General features: G+C 42.3%; 1 protein-coding gene across 1 annotated transcript; it reads right to left on the bottom strand.

The window, feature by feature from the left end:
- Nucleotides 1–9,310: 9,310 nt before the first annotated feature.
- On the bottom strand, nt 9,311–12,455 carry LOC137429892 (frizzled-2). Its single transcript, XM_068120242.2, has one exon. It carries the CDS (start codon nt 11,711–11,713, stop codon nt 9,977–9,979), a length of 1,737 nt encoding a protein of 578 aa, XP_067976343.1. The 5' UTR covers nt 11,714–12,455; the 3' UTR covers nt 9,311–9,976.
- Between the last annotated feature and the right edge of the window lie 3,923 nt (nt 12,456–16,378).

The following is a 16,378-nucleotide window of genomic DNA, read 5'->3' as shown; positions in this document are numbered from 1 at the left end:
AGAAAACAAACAAACAACCCAAGTGAAAACTGAGTACTCCCTTTCAGCACGCGTCATCGCCAGGCCCCCTTTGGTGCCCAGTGTTGACGTCATGCAGCGTCTGGAGATGGTGTAGGAAAGGAGCGGTGTACAATAGATTTATAGGAAAAGCCAGCAATTTTTTTTTTTTTTAATGAACACATGATGTCAAACAGCGACCATTTTATAAACGGAGAGGTATATAAGAATCGGTCTGAAGATAATCAGCATTTGTCCTTTCTTTAGGGAGTCAATTACTTTGTTTAGCGAAGAATCGCTTTTGCTCCAAAATTACAATGATATTCAATTGAGAACATTTGGAAGGCCAGCCTTTGAAAATGGATCTTGCAATCACTTTCTTGAAAGGCCAAATCCTCGTCAGGGCTCATCTCAGCTTCCGTTACAATTCTGGCAATCAGTTCAGTTTGTGGGCAGCCTTTTGTCTATTTGGCTTGAATTGTAAAACAAACAAGGGGCTTACAGCCTACGCAGTGCATGGCATGGAGCCGGAAGCACTGGCAGAAACCGTTGGTAGATTTCCAGTTGATGTCATTTATAAGCAAAAACAACAAGCCATATCTTAACACATTTCCTTCTTTGTTTATGCCTGCCTCCAAATTCCTTCGCACACTGATGCGTACAGTCCTAGTGGGAAAGAAGAAGTTGGCATCAACCTGCATTAAAGTCAATTGCTCACACAGTCAAGCGTAAGATTATTTATGTAACTGATCGAAAAAGTAGCTCCGAGCAAGTCAGTGTTGCTCTAGCGCTCAACGAATGCAGAAGAGATGTGGAACTCCATCTCAGTAAGTGTTCCATCCAAGGTCGACCGGGTGAGATTCAAACCAATGGAAACGACAGCTGAGCACTGTTTCCAAGCGACCTGGAGCTCCCCTGGAAAGCATCACTTCCGATTATTCTGTTTGAGGGCACATGAAGGGAAACTTTACAAGATCTGCTCACAAACCGTGTTTTTGAGGGTTAGTGGAGAAGCAGCTGAAGCCCGAATCCTATCCAGGTTCCTCCTGATGACTCCATCTTTGCTCTTTACTTACTCGGGTTCCTTCTGATTAATCCGATGCAGTATTTGGTCTTCTGTTTGATTATGTTTGTACCATATCCTGATGCTATGTGGACTGTGCTTCCCCGCTGACGGACCTCTGGTAGCTTGTACTTGTTGCAATGGGAGTGGCGGCTGAAATCCATCTCTCCGGGTTCTTCCCGACATCCTCGTTCTTTGTTCCTTTTGCAGTTGTTTTTTTTCTACATTTTCATATTTATGTTTGTTCATTCTAATTCTTGCCTTTTCTTATCTTTTTCTTCATTTTTCCTCTCTTTTACTCTTAATTTCTCTCTTTCGTTATCCATCTTTAATTAGCCTGGTGTTGGCTTAGCAGTTAGGGTGCCGGCTTGGGATCCTAGGATCCTGGGTTCTTAAATCCCGGTCGATTGCTGAATTAATGCCAGGGGGGTTGGCTCAGCCTGTCATCTTTCTGAGGTTGGTAAATTGAGTACCAGTTCACTGGTAATTCCCTGTGTGTCACAAAAGGCGACTAACAGGGTTGGCGGCAGGAAGGGCATCCGCCATAAAACCTTCCGCCTTCAAAAGGGGGATCACGGTGCCCAAAAAAGGTCAACCCCTGTTTTGCAGGGAAAAATGGCCTCTGAAGGTCGTTTTTTTCCCCGTTATCTATCTTTCTTAGGAGAAGTAAATTCCTACAAATTCTTTTTGTAATACTCACTTGGCTGCGCTTAGATGGGTTTGAGGGTGGAGGAGTTGCAGCTGAAACCAGAATCCTATCCAGATTGCTCCTGATGACTCCATGTTTGCTCTTTGCTTATTCGGGTTCCTTCTTTTTACTTCAATGCAGTATTTGGTCTTCCATTTGATTACCATGTAAACCTTGCCACCTTCAAGGAGTAAACCAATTTTGCTGGTTCAATTCTCGTGAACGACCTACCGATTTGCACGTTCATCCCTGGCCTAAGCAAACCATTGCAATACTGTTAGCCATCTGTTTACGCAGTACCAATATCTAAAGAACACATTGTCACGCAATCCATGTGCTTGCCAAACACTCAACAAGGAACCAAGGAGCTCCCATCGTTAACTAAATTCCACCTTGACGAACCTCGGTGCGATCACAGATCATTTCAAATAAATTGTGCCTGCTGCGTAAGGGACGATACAATGGCGAGGTGGAATAAACTACTTTCAAGCCAAAGGCTCCTGCGGCTTGGAGTATATCTCAGCCGGTGGGCATCTTGCCGCGAAGCTCTCACATTTTTCGACATTTGGCGAGAGATCATCTATTTATGCAATGATGATTAATTAATCTTGATGAAAACAAGAAATTTTTAAAATCGTTATTACATATACTGTATATATGACAAGATGAAAATAAAGGTCGTTATTCGCTAAATATAAAGATTCGGCCGTGCAAACAAATTTCTACATGCCATTATACAACAATTGATACTGTGAATTTTTCCTTTGCCAAAGATATAAGTAACCCAATAATAATTATTAATGAACAATAAAAGAATGAATGAGCCGACTGGCCAGGCCTGATGTTCAATCATGGCAGGAATTTGTAAGTTGTTCAGGGTGCCCACGATAACTCGCCTACTCTTTGTGAAAGACACGGTGGGATCTTTAACATCCAACATCACCCCTGGTGCAGGTACACGGGTCCTCCGGCTTAACGTCCATCCAATGGACGGCGCACACATAAATGTCTTGCCCTGCATGCAAAACACCGGGATGATAGATTATAGCTGGGTCGGGATTCGAACCCAGGGAAGAGCACTCATAGGCGAGCGTGCACACCTCTAATCTGTCTTTAAAACACCAAAAGTGCAATCTTGGTCACAACAAACTTGTTTCATAAATAAAATGCATCAAAAGAGAATTTGTACACCAGTGCGGTGAGGGCAAGCAATTACATTTAAGATGTAGATGTGTCATCCCTTCACTCAAAGAAAACAATTGTATTGTCATTTGGAATGCAAAATCATGGAATACCCACCCTGGAGTGATCTTTCAATGTAATGTTACAAGCTTCCATTCCACCCTGCGCCAAACTGCCAACATCGGACATAGCATCCGGACGATATCAGAACGTTCTGCTTCCATTTCGCTAAATGAAGCTTCAAAACAGATTATTTATCTACTTATTCCTCAGCGATGTCCGGCTGCTCCGAAGAGAAGAATCACCAAATTGCTACTGCAAGCTCAGCTGTCGCAATTAATCGCACTTATTTCTTGACCCATTTGTGACCTTCATGACCTCATAGATTCCTGCTTGAAAACCGTCCCATCCCACCAAGTCAGTATGACATCATAAAACGATTGCTACAGCTTCTTTCTTTTTTTAAGTCACAAATATGTCGTTGTCAGCCTGGCCAGATAGCTTTGAGGTATGCACACCCGCCTTTGCGTTGTCTCGTCTGGGTTAGAATGTCGACCCAGCTATAAACCATCAGCCAGCTATTTATTGAATATACATCTACTCCACCATCCAGCTACTTATTGAATGTACAACTACTCTCCATCATCCAGCTATTTTTTGAAAATACAACTACTCCACAATCCAGCTAATTATTGAATGCAGTATACAACTACTCCTCACCATCTGACTAACTATTAAATATACAACTACTCTCCATCATCCAGCTATTTTTTGAAAATACAACTACTCTACAATCCAGCTAATTATTGAATGCAGTATACAACTACTCCTCACCATCTGACTAATTATTAAATATACAACTACTCTCCATCATCCAGATAATTATTGAATATACAACTACTCTCCATCATCCAGACAATTTATTGAATACACAACTACACTCCATCATCCAGATAATTATTGAATATACAACTACTCTCCATCATCCAGACAATTTATTGAATAGACAACTACTCTCCATCATCCACATAATTATTGAATACACAACTACACTCCATCATCCACATAATTATTGAATACACTACACTCCATCATCCAGATAATTATTGAATATACAACTACTCTCCATCGTCCAGACAATTATTGAATATACAACTACCCTCCATCATCCACATAATTATTGAATACACAACTACACTCCATCATCCAGATAATTATTGAATATACAACTACTCTCCATCGTCCAGACAATTATTGAATATACAACTACTCTCCATCATCCACATAATTATTGAATACACAACTACACTCCATCATCCAGATAATTATTGAATACACAACTACTCTTCACCATCCAGCTAATTAATGAATATACAACTACTCTTCACCATCCAGCTAATTAATGAATATACAACTACTCTTCACCATCCAGCTAATTAATGAATACACAACTACTCTTCACCATCCAGCTAATTATTGAATATACAACTACTCTTCACCATCCAGCTAATTAATGAATATACAACTACTCTTCACAATCCAGATACTTATTGAATATACAACTACACTCCACTGTCCAGCTAATTATTGAATACACAACTACACTCCACTGTCCAGCTAATTATTGAATACACAACTACTCTCCCTCATCCACATAATTATTGAATATACAACTACACTCCATCATCCAGATAATTATTGAATATACAACTACTGTCCATCATCCAGACAATTATTGAATATACAACTACTCTCCATCATCCACATAGTTATTGAATACACAACTACACTCCATCATCCAGATAATTATTGAATATACAACTACACTCCATCATCCAGACAATTATTGAATATACAACTACTCTTCACCATCCAGATAATTATTGAATATACAACTACTCTCCACTGTCCAACTAATTATTGAATACACAACTATTCTTCACCATCCAGATACTTATTGAATGTACAACTACACTCCACTGTCCAGCTAATTATTGAATACACAACTACTCTTCACCATCCAGATACTTATTGAATATACAACTACACTCCACTGTCCAGCTAATTAATGAATATACAACTACTCTCCATCATCCACATAATTATTGAATACACAACTACACTCCATCATCCAGATAATTATTGAATATACAACTACTCTTCACAATCCAGATACTTATTGCATATACAACGACTCTCCACTGTCCAGCTAATTATTGAATACACAACTACACTCCTGTCCAGCTAATTATTGAATACACAACTACACTCCACTGTCCAGCTAATTATTGAATATACAACTACTTTCACCATCCAGCTAATTAATGAATAAACAACTACTCTTCACCATCCAGCTAATTAATGAATATACAACTACTCTTCACAATCCAGATACTTATTGAATATACAACTACTCTCCACTGTCCAGCTAATTAATGAATATACAACTACTCTTCACCATCCAGCTAATTAATGAATATACAACTACTCTCCACTGTCCAGCTAATTAATGAATATACAACTACTCTTCACCATCCAGCTAATTAATGAATATACAACTACTCTCCACTGTCCAGCTAATTAATGAATATACAACTACTCTTCACCATCCAGCTAATTAATGAATATACAACTACTCTCCACTGTCCAGCTAATTAATGAAAATACAACTACTCTTCACCATCCAGCTAATTAATGAATATACAACTACTCTCCACTGTCCAGCTAATTAATGAATATACAACTACTCTTCACCATCCAGCTAATTAATGAATATACAACTACTCTTCACCATCCAGCTAGTTAATGAATATACAACTACTCTCCACTGTCTAGCTAATTAATGAATATACAACTACTCTTCACCATCCAGCTAATTAATGAATATACAACTACTCTTCACCATCCAGCTAATTAATGAATATACAACAACTCTTCACCATCCAGCTAGTTAATGAATATACAACTACTCTCCACTGTCCAGCTAATTAATGAATATACAACTACTCTTCACCATCCAGCTAATTAATGAATATACAACTACTCTTCACCATCCAGCTAGTTAATGAATATACAACTACTCTCCACTGTCTAGCTAATTAATGAATATACAACTACTCTCCACTGTCCACCTAATTAATGAATATACAACTACTCTTCACCATCCAGCTAATTAATGAATATACAACTACTCTCCACTGTCCAGCTAATTAATGAATATACAACTACTCTTCACCATCCAGCTAGTTAATGAATATACAACTACTCTCCACTGTCCAGCTAATTAATGAATATGCAACTACTCTTCACCATCCAGCTAGTTAATGAATATACAACTACTCTCCACTGTCCAGCTAATTAATGAATATACAACTACTCTTCACCATCCAGCTAATTAATGAATATACAACTACTCTTCACCATCCAGCTAGTTAATGAATATACAACTACTCTCCACTGTCCACCTAATTAATGAATATACAACTACTCTTCACTGTCCACCTAATTAATGAATATACAACTACTCTTCACTGTCCACCTAATTAATGAATATACAACTACTCTCCACTGTCCACCTAATTAATGAATATACAACTACTCTTCACTGTCCACCTAATTAATGAATATACAACTACTCTCCACTGTCCACCTAATTAATGAATATACAACTACTCTTCACTGTCCACCTAATTAATGAATATACAACTACTCTCCACTGTCCACCTAATTAATGAATATACAACTACTCTTCACTGTCCACCTAATTAATGAATATACAACTACTCTTCACCATCCAGCTAATTATTGAATATACAACTACACTCCACCATCCGACTGTGCTGACGATATTTGGATGTTATTTCCTGCTACCGAAAGCTATTGTAATATTGTAGTTTTAAAAGGTAGGGTTAGTGGGGAAAACCCTGCATCAAATTGTGATGCTAAACACAAAGAATGAATGAAGCATGACAAAAGCCTTTCTCCTGATCTTTCTTTTATCCACGTCAACCCCTCCAACCCTCAATCTTCTCCACTTCCATATCGTGGGAATGACTCATTGCAAGGAGAACTTGCACTTCCATATCGTGGGAATGATTCATTGCAAGGAGACCTTGCACTTTCATATCCACTGGAAGAGCTTTCAGAATCAAGTCCTGCATACCAGACTTTTACATTATTCGCTAAATCGCTCCATGAAAATTTATCTGGTGGGGTCGCTTGCACATACACACAACTGTACACCAAAGTCATTAAAAAAAATTCCCCCCTCCCCCCCCCATATTTAAGGAGATGAATGGAATAAATAATAAGACCAGCAAGATAGCTTAAAGGTGTACACATTTGCCCATGATCTCTCCAGCCTAGTTTTGAATCTTGACCTAGCCACTGTCATTCTGGTGTTTCACAGGTAGGGGACCATCAACGTTAAACCAGATGATCTATCTGCCAGCATCGGTCATTGGTGGACGTTAAATATCCCATAATGTTTCTCGTGAAGGGTAGGTGAATTATCGCCGGCACCCTGAACAACATATAAATTCCTGCCTAAATTACCTTCATCAAAAGTCAGGCCTGACAAGCTTGTTCGTGAAAGGCTTTGGACAGTATGGTTTCCCCCTGATGACGCCACTGTGTCAATAATTGGGGCCTTGAAATAATAATTACAAAATGCAAGAGATAAATTGCTCAGGAACTGACAGCGAGGTGGCAGGGTCCCAGGAGACACAGGATCAAGGACGCAAGAAAAGAAGACACAAGAAAAGGTCGCGGAAAAACTGGAAAAGGTGTACATTTGGGTAAGAGTGGGTATCGAGGGTCGGGGTGAGATGATGTGAGAATTATACAGTATTTCATTATCTGGTAGATGGAAAGGCATGAAAAACATTCCAAAAGCACACAAGGCAGCATCTGAGAAGCCAAAACACTCGCACCTTCGGGCTCACATATTTTGGTTTTGAAAACTAATCGTTAAGACGTATTATGTATATATATATATATATATACACATATACAAACACACAATTGTATATGTAAAAATATATAATTAGTTTTATGTTGAAGGTGCCAGGCACGGATTATATAGTCCTCATCAAAGCCAGGCCTTGAATAAAAAACTGCATTGATAGAAGAGGGGAAAAAAAAGAAAGACTGGAAGTAAAAGTTTTACTTCGCATCAGGTAAAAGTTTTACTTAAAAGAAGTAAAAGAAAGACTATGGTCTTGAGTTTTTGAGGAAGTAAAAAAAAAAAAAAAAAAAAAAACAATAATAAAATCTGCTTTTTGAAAAGGGGAAGATCACAAGAGTTTGGAAACACATGAGAAGGTAAAGAGTTCCAGAGCTTGGCAGTGAAGGGGAAAAACAAACATGATAGCCCACCCTTGAGTTCCCAATGGCCACACAATAATCATGCGATTTTATATATAAATAAATAAAATATACTATATAAATATAATATACTGTATAAATATAATATAATAATATATAAATATAATATACTGTATAAATATAATATAATAATATATAAATATAATATACTCTATAAATACAATATACTATATAAATATAATGTACTATATAAATATAATTATAATATATAAATATAATTATAATATATATATAATTATAATATATATATAATTATAATATATATATAATATATAAATAATATATAAATATAATTATAATATATAAAATATATAAATATAATTATAATATATAAATTTATATAATATATAAATATAATATATAAATATATGTAATATAATTATAATATATAAATATATATAATATATAAATATAATTATAATATATAAATATATATAATATATAAATATAATTATAATACATATAATATATAAATATAATTATAATATATAAATATAATTATAATATATAAAATATATAAATATAAATATAATTATAATATATAAATATATATAATATATAAATATATATAATATATAAATATAATTATAATATATAAATATATATAATATATAAATATATATAATATATAAATATAATTATAATATATATATATAAATATAATTATAATATATAAATATATATAATATATAAATATAATTATAATATATAAATATATCTATATATTTAAAAAAAAATTATATATATATATGCACACACACACACACACACACACACACACACACACACACACACACACACACACACACACACACACACACACACACACACACACACACACACACACACACAATCAGTCCCATTCGGATTAGAAAGAAACGTTTTTCTTATCCTCCGATGTTATATTATATGAATTTGCATTCGGCAAGATTCCCATTTTACTAGTCGTGCTCATGGAAGTGTGGTTTACAACAACGAAATGAGGGACACAGAAGCACTGGAAATAGTTTAATAATGTAAAAAGCTGTACAAGTAAAATTTGGAGACAAAAAGGAAAGATCACTGTGCAATCGGCGGCCCTGCGATGGCTTTGAACAATATACATGAATCGCAGGGTGGGGTTTCGGGGATGGGGGAGCCGGGGTACGTAATTAGGGTTAAAAATGTGTTGTTTTCACAGCTTTAGTAACATAAAGAGCAGTGAAAATTTGGGAGAAATTCGTTAAAATATTTCGATTTATCCTCCGGCACAGCAAGACAATCGTACTTTCACAGAACTGCAATCTCTGTACATTTGTGTCGGCAATCGATGGATGGACAAAACAAAGTGTCCGTCTCCATAAATGCCTTCAGTAAATAGTAAAAACACTTTGCGAAGTCCAACGACAAAAAAAAAAAAAAAAGCAAAAACAAAGAAAAACCAGAAATATCTAAGATCCTGATTATTATCATTTTAATTGTTTCGTAGAAAAAAAAAAGAAATCAGGATTAAGAGTTACGTGTTATCAAAAACGCTGTTTACAAAATATACCTCGTTATAAAAGCTATAATTCTGATGGACGAGGACTGTACATTATTCACAAAAGCACGAGGGAGGGGAGGGGGACAGGTGCAATGTGCAAAGGTACGAGCACCTACGACAAACCATCCATCCGAAGGTGTTACACCGTCGTCTCGCCACCTGCTTTGTTGCTCAGCTTGCTGTAGAAGTTGCGCCAAGACTGGAGGGTCTTCCCGGACCAGATCCAGAATCCTGAAGTGATTCCCACTATGAGGGTCATCAGGTACTTGATCATGAAGACGGTGAAGTCCGGCTTCAGGTGCAGGTACTGGGTCGACGGGCAGGGGATTGCGAAACCTTTGCAGGTTTTCACCATCCAGGTGTTCTCCCACTGTGCCTTGAACGCTTGTTCGTAGAAGTAACACGCGATCACGATGGTAGCCGGAACCGTGTAGAGGACGCTGAAGATCCCGATGCGGACCATGAGCTTCTCGAGCTTCTCGGTCTTCGTGCCGTCGTGCTTCATGATGGTGCGAATTCGGAACAGGGACACGAAGCCCGCGAGCAGGAACGAGGTACCGATGAACAGGTAGACGAAGAGCGGAGCCAGCACGAAGCCCCGCAGGGCGTCCAGGTTGTTGAGACCCACGAAGCAAACCCCCGTGAGGATGTCACCGTCTACCTGTCCCATGGCGAGGATGGTGATGGTCTTTATGGCGGGAACGGCCCAAGCGGCCAGGTGGAAGTACTGAGAGTTCGCCTCGATCGCCTCGTGGCCCCATTTCATCCCGGCGGCTAGAAACCAGGTGAGGGACAGGATGACCCACCAGATGGAGCTCGCCATGCTGAAGAAGTAGAGCATCATGAAGAGGATGGTGCAGCCCTCCTTCTTGGTGCCCTGGACGACCGTTTTGAATCCATCCTCCGTAAACTGCTCGTTGCACACGACGCTGTCTTCCATGAAGAAGCCCACGACGTAGGCGATGGACACGACCGCGTAGCAGCCGGAGAGGAAGATGATGGGCCGTTCTGGGTACCTGAAACGCTGCATGTCCACCAGGTACGTGAGTACCGTGAATAGTGTGGACGCGCAGCACAGCATGGACCACACCCCGACCCACATGCGCGCAAACCACCGCTCGTCCGAGTCGAAGTACATGAGACCGTTGGGTATGCTGGATTCGCACGGTGCAGCGCAGTCCTTCTCGCCCAGGAAGTGGTAGTTCAGGTAGGGTGGAACCTTGAGCGCCCGGGGGCACGAGAAAGGCACGGAGCGAGAGTTTGAACGCGAACTCGAGTCCGGTGTTCGTCCGAAGCCGGGTTGGTACGTGGGTGGGTAGTAGGTCGCCGGGTGCGGAGGTATTCCCGCTGGGGATACCGTCGCCGAGTTCTGCTTCTCGTCCGAACGGTTCTGACCCACGCAGATTCGGTCCGATCCGTGTACGGGAAAGTTCTCGCAGCGGAGTCGATCCGGCCATTGGAAGCCGAACTTGTTCATCAGAGCCTCGCAGCCCTGGCGAGCCCGTTCGCACAGAGACCTACAGGGCGGGATGGCCTCCTCGAGCACGGTGCACACGGGCGCGTACATGGAGCACAGGAAGAACTTGAGCTCCAGCGAGCACTGGACCTTGACGAGCGGGTAGAACTGGTGCACCTCGAGTCCCGCGTCCTCCTGGTTCATGTGTCCGAGGAGGTTGGGCATGATCGTCTGGTTGTACGCGATGTCCGTGCACAGCGGGATGGAGATGGGTTGGCAGAAGCCGTGGTCGGGAACAGAGATTCCCTTTTCGCCGGCGTACGGCTGCGCCCCGATGACCATCGCGTACCCGACGATTAGGAGCGAAGTTCTCCAAACTTCCCTCCCTCCGCTCGGCCAAGACCCCTCCGCCGGGTCCATCTCCGACACTCACCGGTAAAAAAAAGTTTTATAGTATCCGATGCACGTCCGAGCAACTCGTACCAACAACGTGTGCGGGTATTTGTTGTTTCCACCGCTAAAAGTACCGCGATCGCGACCTCATAGCGAAGACCGTAGCAAGAAGTCAAGTCGCAACTCCGCTCGCGCTCTCGAGTCTTTGTGCAAACGTGGGTCCCGCGGGACAGTTTCCAGGCGGCCCGCCCTCGTCCGAAATTATTAACAGGGCCGCCTGGAAACCGACAGCAATTACGTATTCGGCCAATAGGACGGGCGCGATGGGAGGGGCGGAGCGCGGCAGGCAGTTCTGCATTCCCATTGGACGAAACTATAACACACTCGGGAAATCCTGGACTACGGAGAGCAGCACGAATGGAGTTCGCGTTCAACATTCAACCTATTGGAATGACGTCATATCATATGTCATATAAGTAAAGTAACCGGTTAGCGTTCGAACACACTTATTTAAACTTATGACGTCAACTAAAAGTAACTTTGGTTGTGCGTCGCAGCTGTGACGGTCCGAGTAGTCGTCTCAGATTCGACATTGCACGTGCACCGCTACCCAGGGTGGAATCCTCCATGGTACGGTGACGTCATCACGTCCAGTGTTACTTTACGTAAGTTGGAGCCGGCTAATTCAGATCCACGGCCCCGCGGGAATACCAATGAGTAGCCGCGAACGCTTGTTGTCGCTCAAGTGAGAACTCCAGCATGAAACCGAGAGCCGCTCATCCATATGGATGGATCACTCCGCCACCATCTGGGAGTAGGTGGGGGTCTCTCGGACCATCGCTAATTGAAATCGCGCAGCCCCCACCCTTTCCCAGCTCGTTGGGGGTCGGGCCGAGATGGGAAAGGGGATGAGCGCAGAGTTCAAGGAAGAGGGGGAGTGACGCTTTTCCCTCGTTTTGTCCCTATTCGTGCCAGTTTATGAGAACGTCGAGATAACGATGAACGATATGATCGATAACTCGATAAGGAATATAAAAACCCATGAAAACAGAGATCACAGATGAAATGTGTTTTGGGCAAAACTGGCGATAAAATCACAAAATCCCTTTCAAATGCTCGGATTGCGTGTCGACGGGTTATGGTGGCTAATCGAGCCCGGGTTCGAATCCAGACGCGACGGGAAACCGTCGGCTTGCTGCTTCCCTCGGATGGACGTTAAGCCGGGCGTCCCGTCTGCTGGCATCAGTTGGTGGACGTTAAAAATTCCACCGTGTCCGCGAAAAGTAGGCGAGTCATCACCGGCACTCTGAAGAATTACAAATTCCCGCTGGGAAGGCAAATGCAAACCACCCTGAGTGATCCTTATCATGAGACCGTTTTGGATGAAAAGTGGGATTTGAACCAATCGACCGATCGACTTTACTGTCACGTCCATTCTCTCCACTTACCTGCCGACGGACCTTTAGGGTTGACCTTATGGGGGTTGCCATTCCAACCGCTGGCTCACGATGCGGTGAACCCCGGTTCAAATCCCATACACTATGTGTTTGCCAATTGTCCCTTGGTGTCCTTGTAATGATCCGAAATCGATGTAAAATAAATAAATAATAAATTGTCTTGAGATGATGGTGAACAGCTGGGTCTTGAAGACCTGAAAGGGAAGAGTGGGATTGAAGAGGATGTGCAAGTTGGTTAAATAAGGAGAAAAGAGGAACGGATGAGTGGATGTGAGCAATGATCCTGGATTTAGGTAGTTTCACCAGAAGGGGGTTCATGGTGGGCCATGTGGGCCCTTCAGAAACCTCGGGGGACAAAGCAAAAAGCAGAGGGTGCAAGACCACAAAGGATGTGATGGAAGACAGAAAGACCACTGATCTGTCTGCGATGGCGAAGTGATGGACCCACCGACTCAGCTTCATCCCGAAAGATTCTAATGATCCCGAAGACCTCGGTTTCCATGGCATTAATCTGAGCAAGGAAGGGGCGCCATGTGGATCCGCATGGAGCAGGAGTCTATGTGGATGAAGGTCTTGTTAAGCTGATGGAAGTTCAGGTTTGCAGAGGGAGGATCGTTAGCCAATCACTGGCTTTGGAGATCATTTCCCAAGGAAAGACTTTTACAATGTTACAACATAGAAAGATTCTTCCCGAGAAAGATCATGGATAATAGTGAGACCCACGAGTATTGCGTCGACACGCGATAATGTCGACACGTCGACACGCGATTATCACGTCGACACGCAATGTGAACAGAGGACTGTGAACGACTGAACTTGCTCAACAGGATTATTAAGAAAGTCGATATAGGGGTTGGGGGTTTAAGGGGGCCGAGGGGGATCGAAGAGAGATATTGAGAGTGAGATTTGTTGGGATTGAAAGACACATTCCAAAATCCAAGTGTTTGACCATCTTGTGATATTTTAAGAGAGGGAAGAGTATGCAGACTATCTGTCTGAAGGATGAGGGATGGCATGGCACATGGTGGATTCATCAACAAGGAGATAAAGAGGAATTTCCTCAACTCCATCCCTCCCTTTTCCCAGTTCCTTATCCACAATCTCCATAACTCCACTCTTCCATTACCCAATTCCATCCTATCCCGACGCCTCTCTTCCCACATCACCTTCCTTCCCGTATCCCACTCTCCCTACCCCCATGCTCGCTTCTTCCCCCGACAACCGTGCCGAGAGCATTCGCCTCCCTCCGACATTTATTGCCCCCCTCCCTCAGACCCGCGAACCGGATTGCCCCATTTACACTAAGCCCGCGGACACGCCGAGCCGGGCCGAGCCGGGCCCACCCGCGGAGACTCTTGGCAGAAAGCCCGGGCGAGGCGCTGTTATCCCTGGGCCCGGCACAGCGCGGCCACACCGAGCACACACAACTTTACTAAAGTCCTGCTTTCCCGACTCGCTCGAGTGTTATTATTATAACGCGTGTTCACCGTGGGAATAAAACGAGCGCCAACTGGGCCGGCCCGGGCGCGCGTAAACAGGCGACACGTTGCCACTTGTTTTGTGCGCGGCTCGGATGTAGTGCGTGCGGACGTTGCCCGGCCAGACGAACCGGGCGAACTCATTAAACGTGGAACTTTATAAAGGTATACATACTCGCTCCCTTTCATGGTACCACGAGTTTCCCCCCAACGAGCCTGAAAACGCATCTAACCGCGAAACGTTACGTGGTTGTGGTTGGTGTCGTGGAGGTCGAGACCATCTCCGTGTGGTTCATTCTGGAGACTCCGGAGAACCACCTGAACGTGTTCACAAGAACATGATTATAAACCGGCGGCTACAAGCGAACAGTCTTATGTCAAAGGTTGGTCTGTTCGCGTTCCCATCCGAGCACGTGAAGTCACGTGATGCTGATCAAATCGCACGTGCCAAAAGTGTTTGTCCATTGTCTGCTCATTTCCTTGTTATTAAAGCTAAACCGCAATGATGTCGACTAGTTAATTAATGCTTGTGCCTTGAAAGTGATTTATGCACTAACTCCTACAAGAACCTTAGATCGCTGCGACTACCACGACTACCGTTGCTCCTTCAATTAATGGCGTCAACGAATCCCGTCTTCTTGTGGATGAATTGGGCTGGGCCTTTCACGAACCGGTTGGCCAGGCTTGACGTTCGACCGGAGCTGACTTGGGCTGGAATTTGTAATTTGTGCCGGCGATAAGTCTCCTACTCTCCACGAAATACACCGCAGGGTCTTTGGGGTCCACCATCTAATGCTAGCAGATGGGACACCCAGCTTTACATTAATCCAAGGGATGGCGCACTTTGTGATGCAAAGTACCAATCGGATGGATTAGTCTGCTCGGGAATCAATCCCAGACTGGGCGACTCCAAGGCAAGTGCCCGACTTTCACACCTTGCTATCAGACTCCAGAAGCCTGAGATCACTACGGTATACACAAAAATAAAAACATTTGTACAACTAGAACGGCACTCAGTAGAGAGCATACCTCCACCTGGTTGGCCATATCACTCAATGGTGAAGAATCACTTAAAATTTCAACTAGCCGGATCCGGATCCGAATCTTCATCAAAATTGAATCGATTCTTCGTTGTTACACACCCAACCTGTCCAACAAGTTTCGTCCAAATCCATCTATAACTTGTTGAGATATCCTGCGATGCATCGTTTTTGGCCCTTAAAATCCCAAACAATCCCAACTGAGCAATCCCAATGGTGAAGAATCACTTAAAAAAATTTAGTAGCCGGATACGAATCCGGATCTTCACCAAAATCTAATAATTTCGTCCTTGTCACATACGCTACCTCTCGGCCATATTTTGTCCGAATCCGTCCACAACTTTTTGAGATATTTTGTTCACAAACGGACAGACAGACAGACAGACAAACAGACAGACAGGGGTGAAAACATAACCTCCATACACCTTTAGTGGCGGAGGTAATAACACGATGTGACTAATATAACATAATGCAAGGTGCTTCAAAGGTATGCAATCATCGGGATATTTATTTTACAGTTTTATTACAACAATTGCTCAAATTGCGAGCCACTGACATGCACACACATATCCATTATTGTATGAAGGTTTCTTTGAACGTTTCTCAACATTTACCACGATTTTAGCACGTTCGTTTCGGATTTTATTCTCCAGATGTTCAATATTACCCGGTCTTGTCGTATAAACCGCAGATTTCAGGTGTTTCGAAAGGAAAAAG

Source organism: Myxine glutinosa, chromosome 6 (genome assembly GCF_964187855.1).
Source record: "Myxine glutinosa chromosome 6, kmMyxGlut1.1, whole genome shotgun sequence".
In the NCBI taxonomy this organism is placed as follows: domain Eukaryota; kingdom Metazoa; phylum Chordata; class Myxini; order Myxiniformes; family Myxinidae; genus Myxine; species Myxine glutinosa.
Note: the sequence above shows the minus strand (reverse complement) of the source record. Positions and strands in the feature narration are given on the sequence as shown.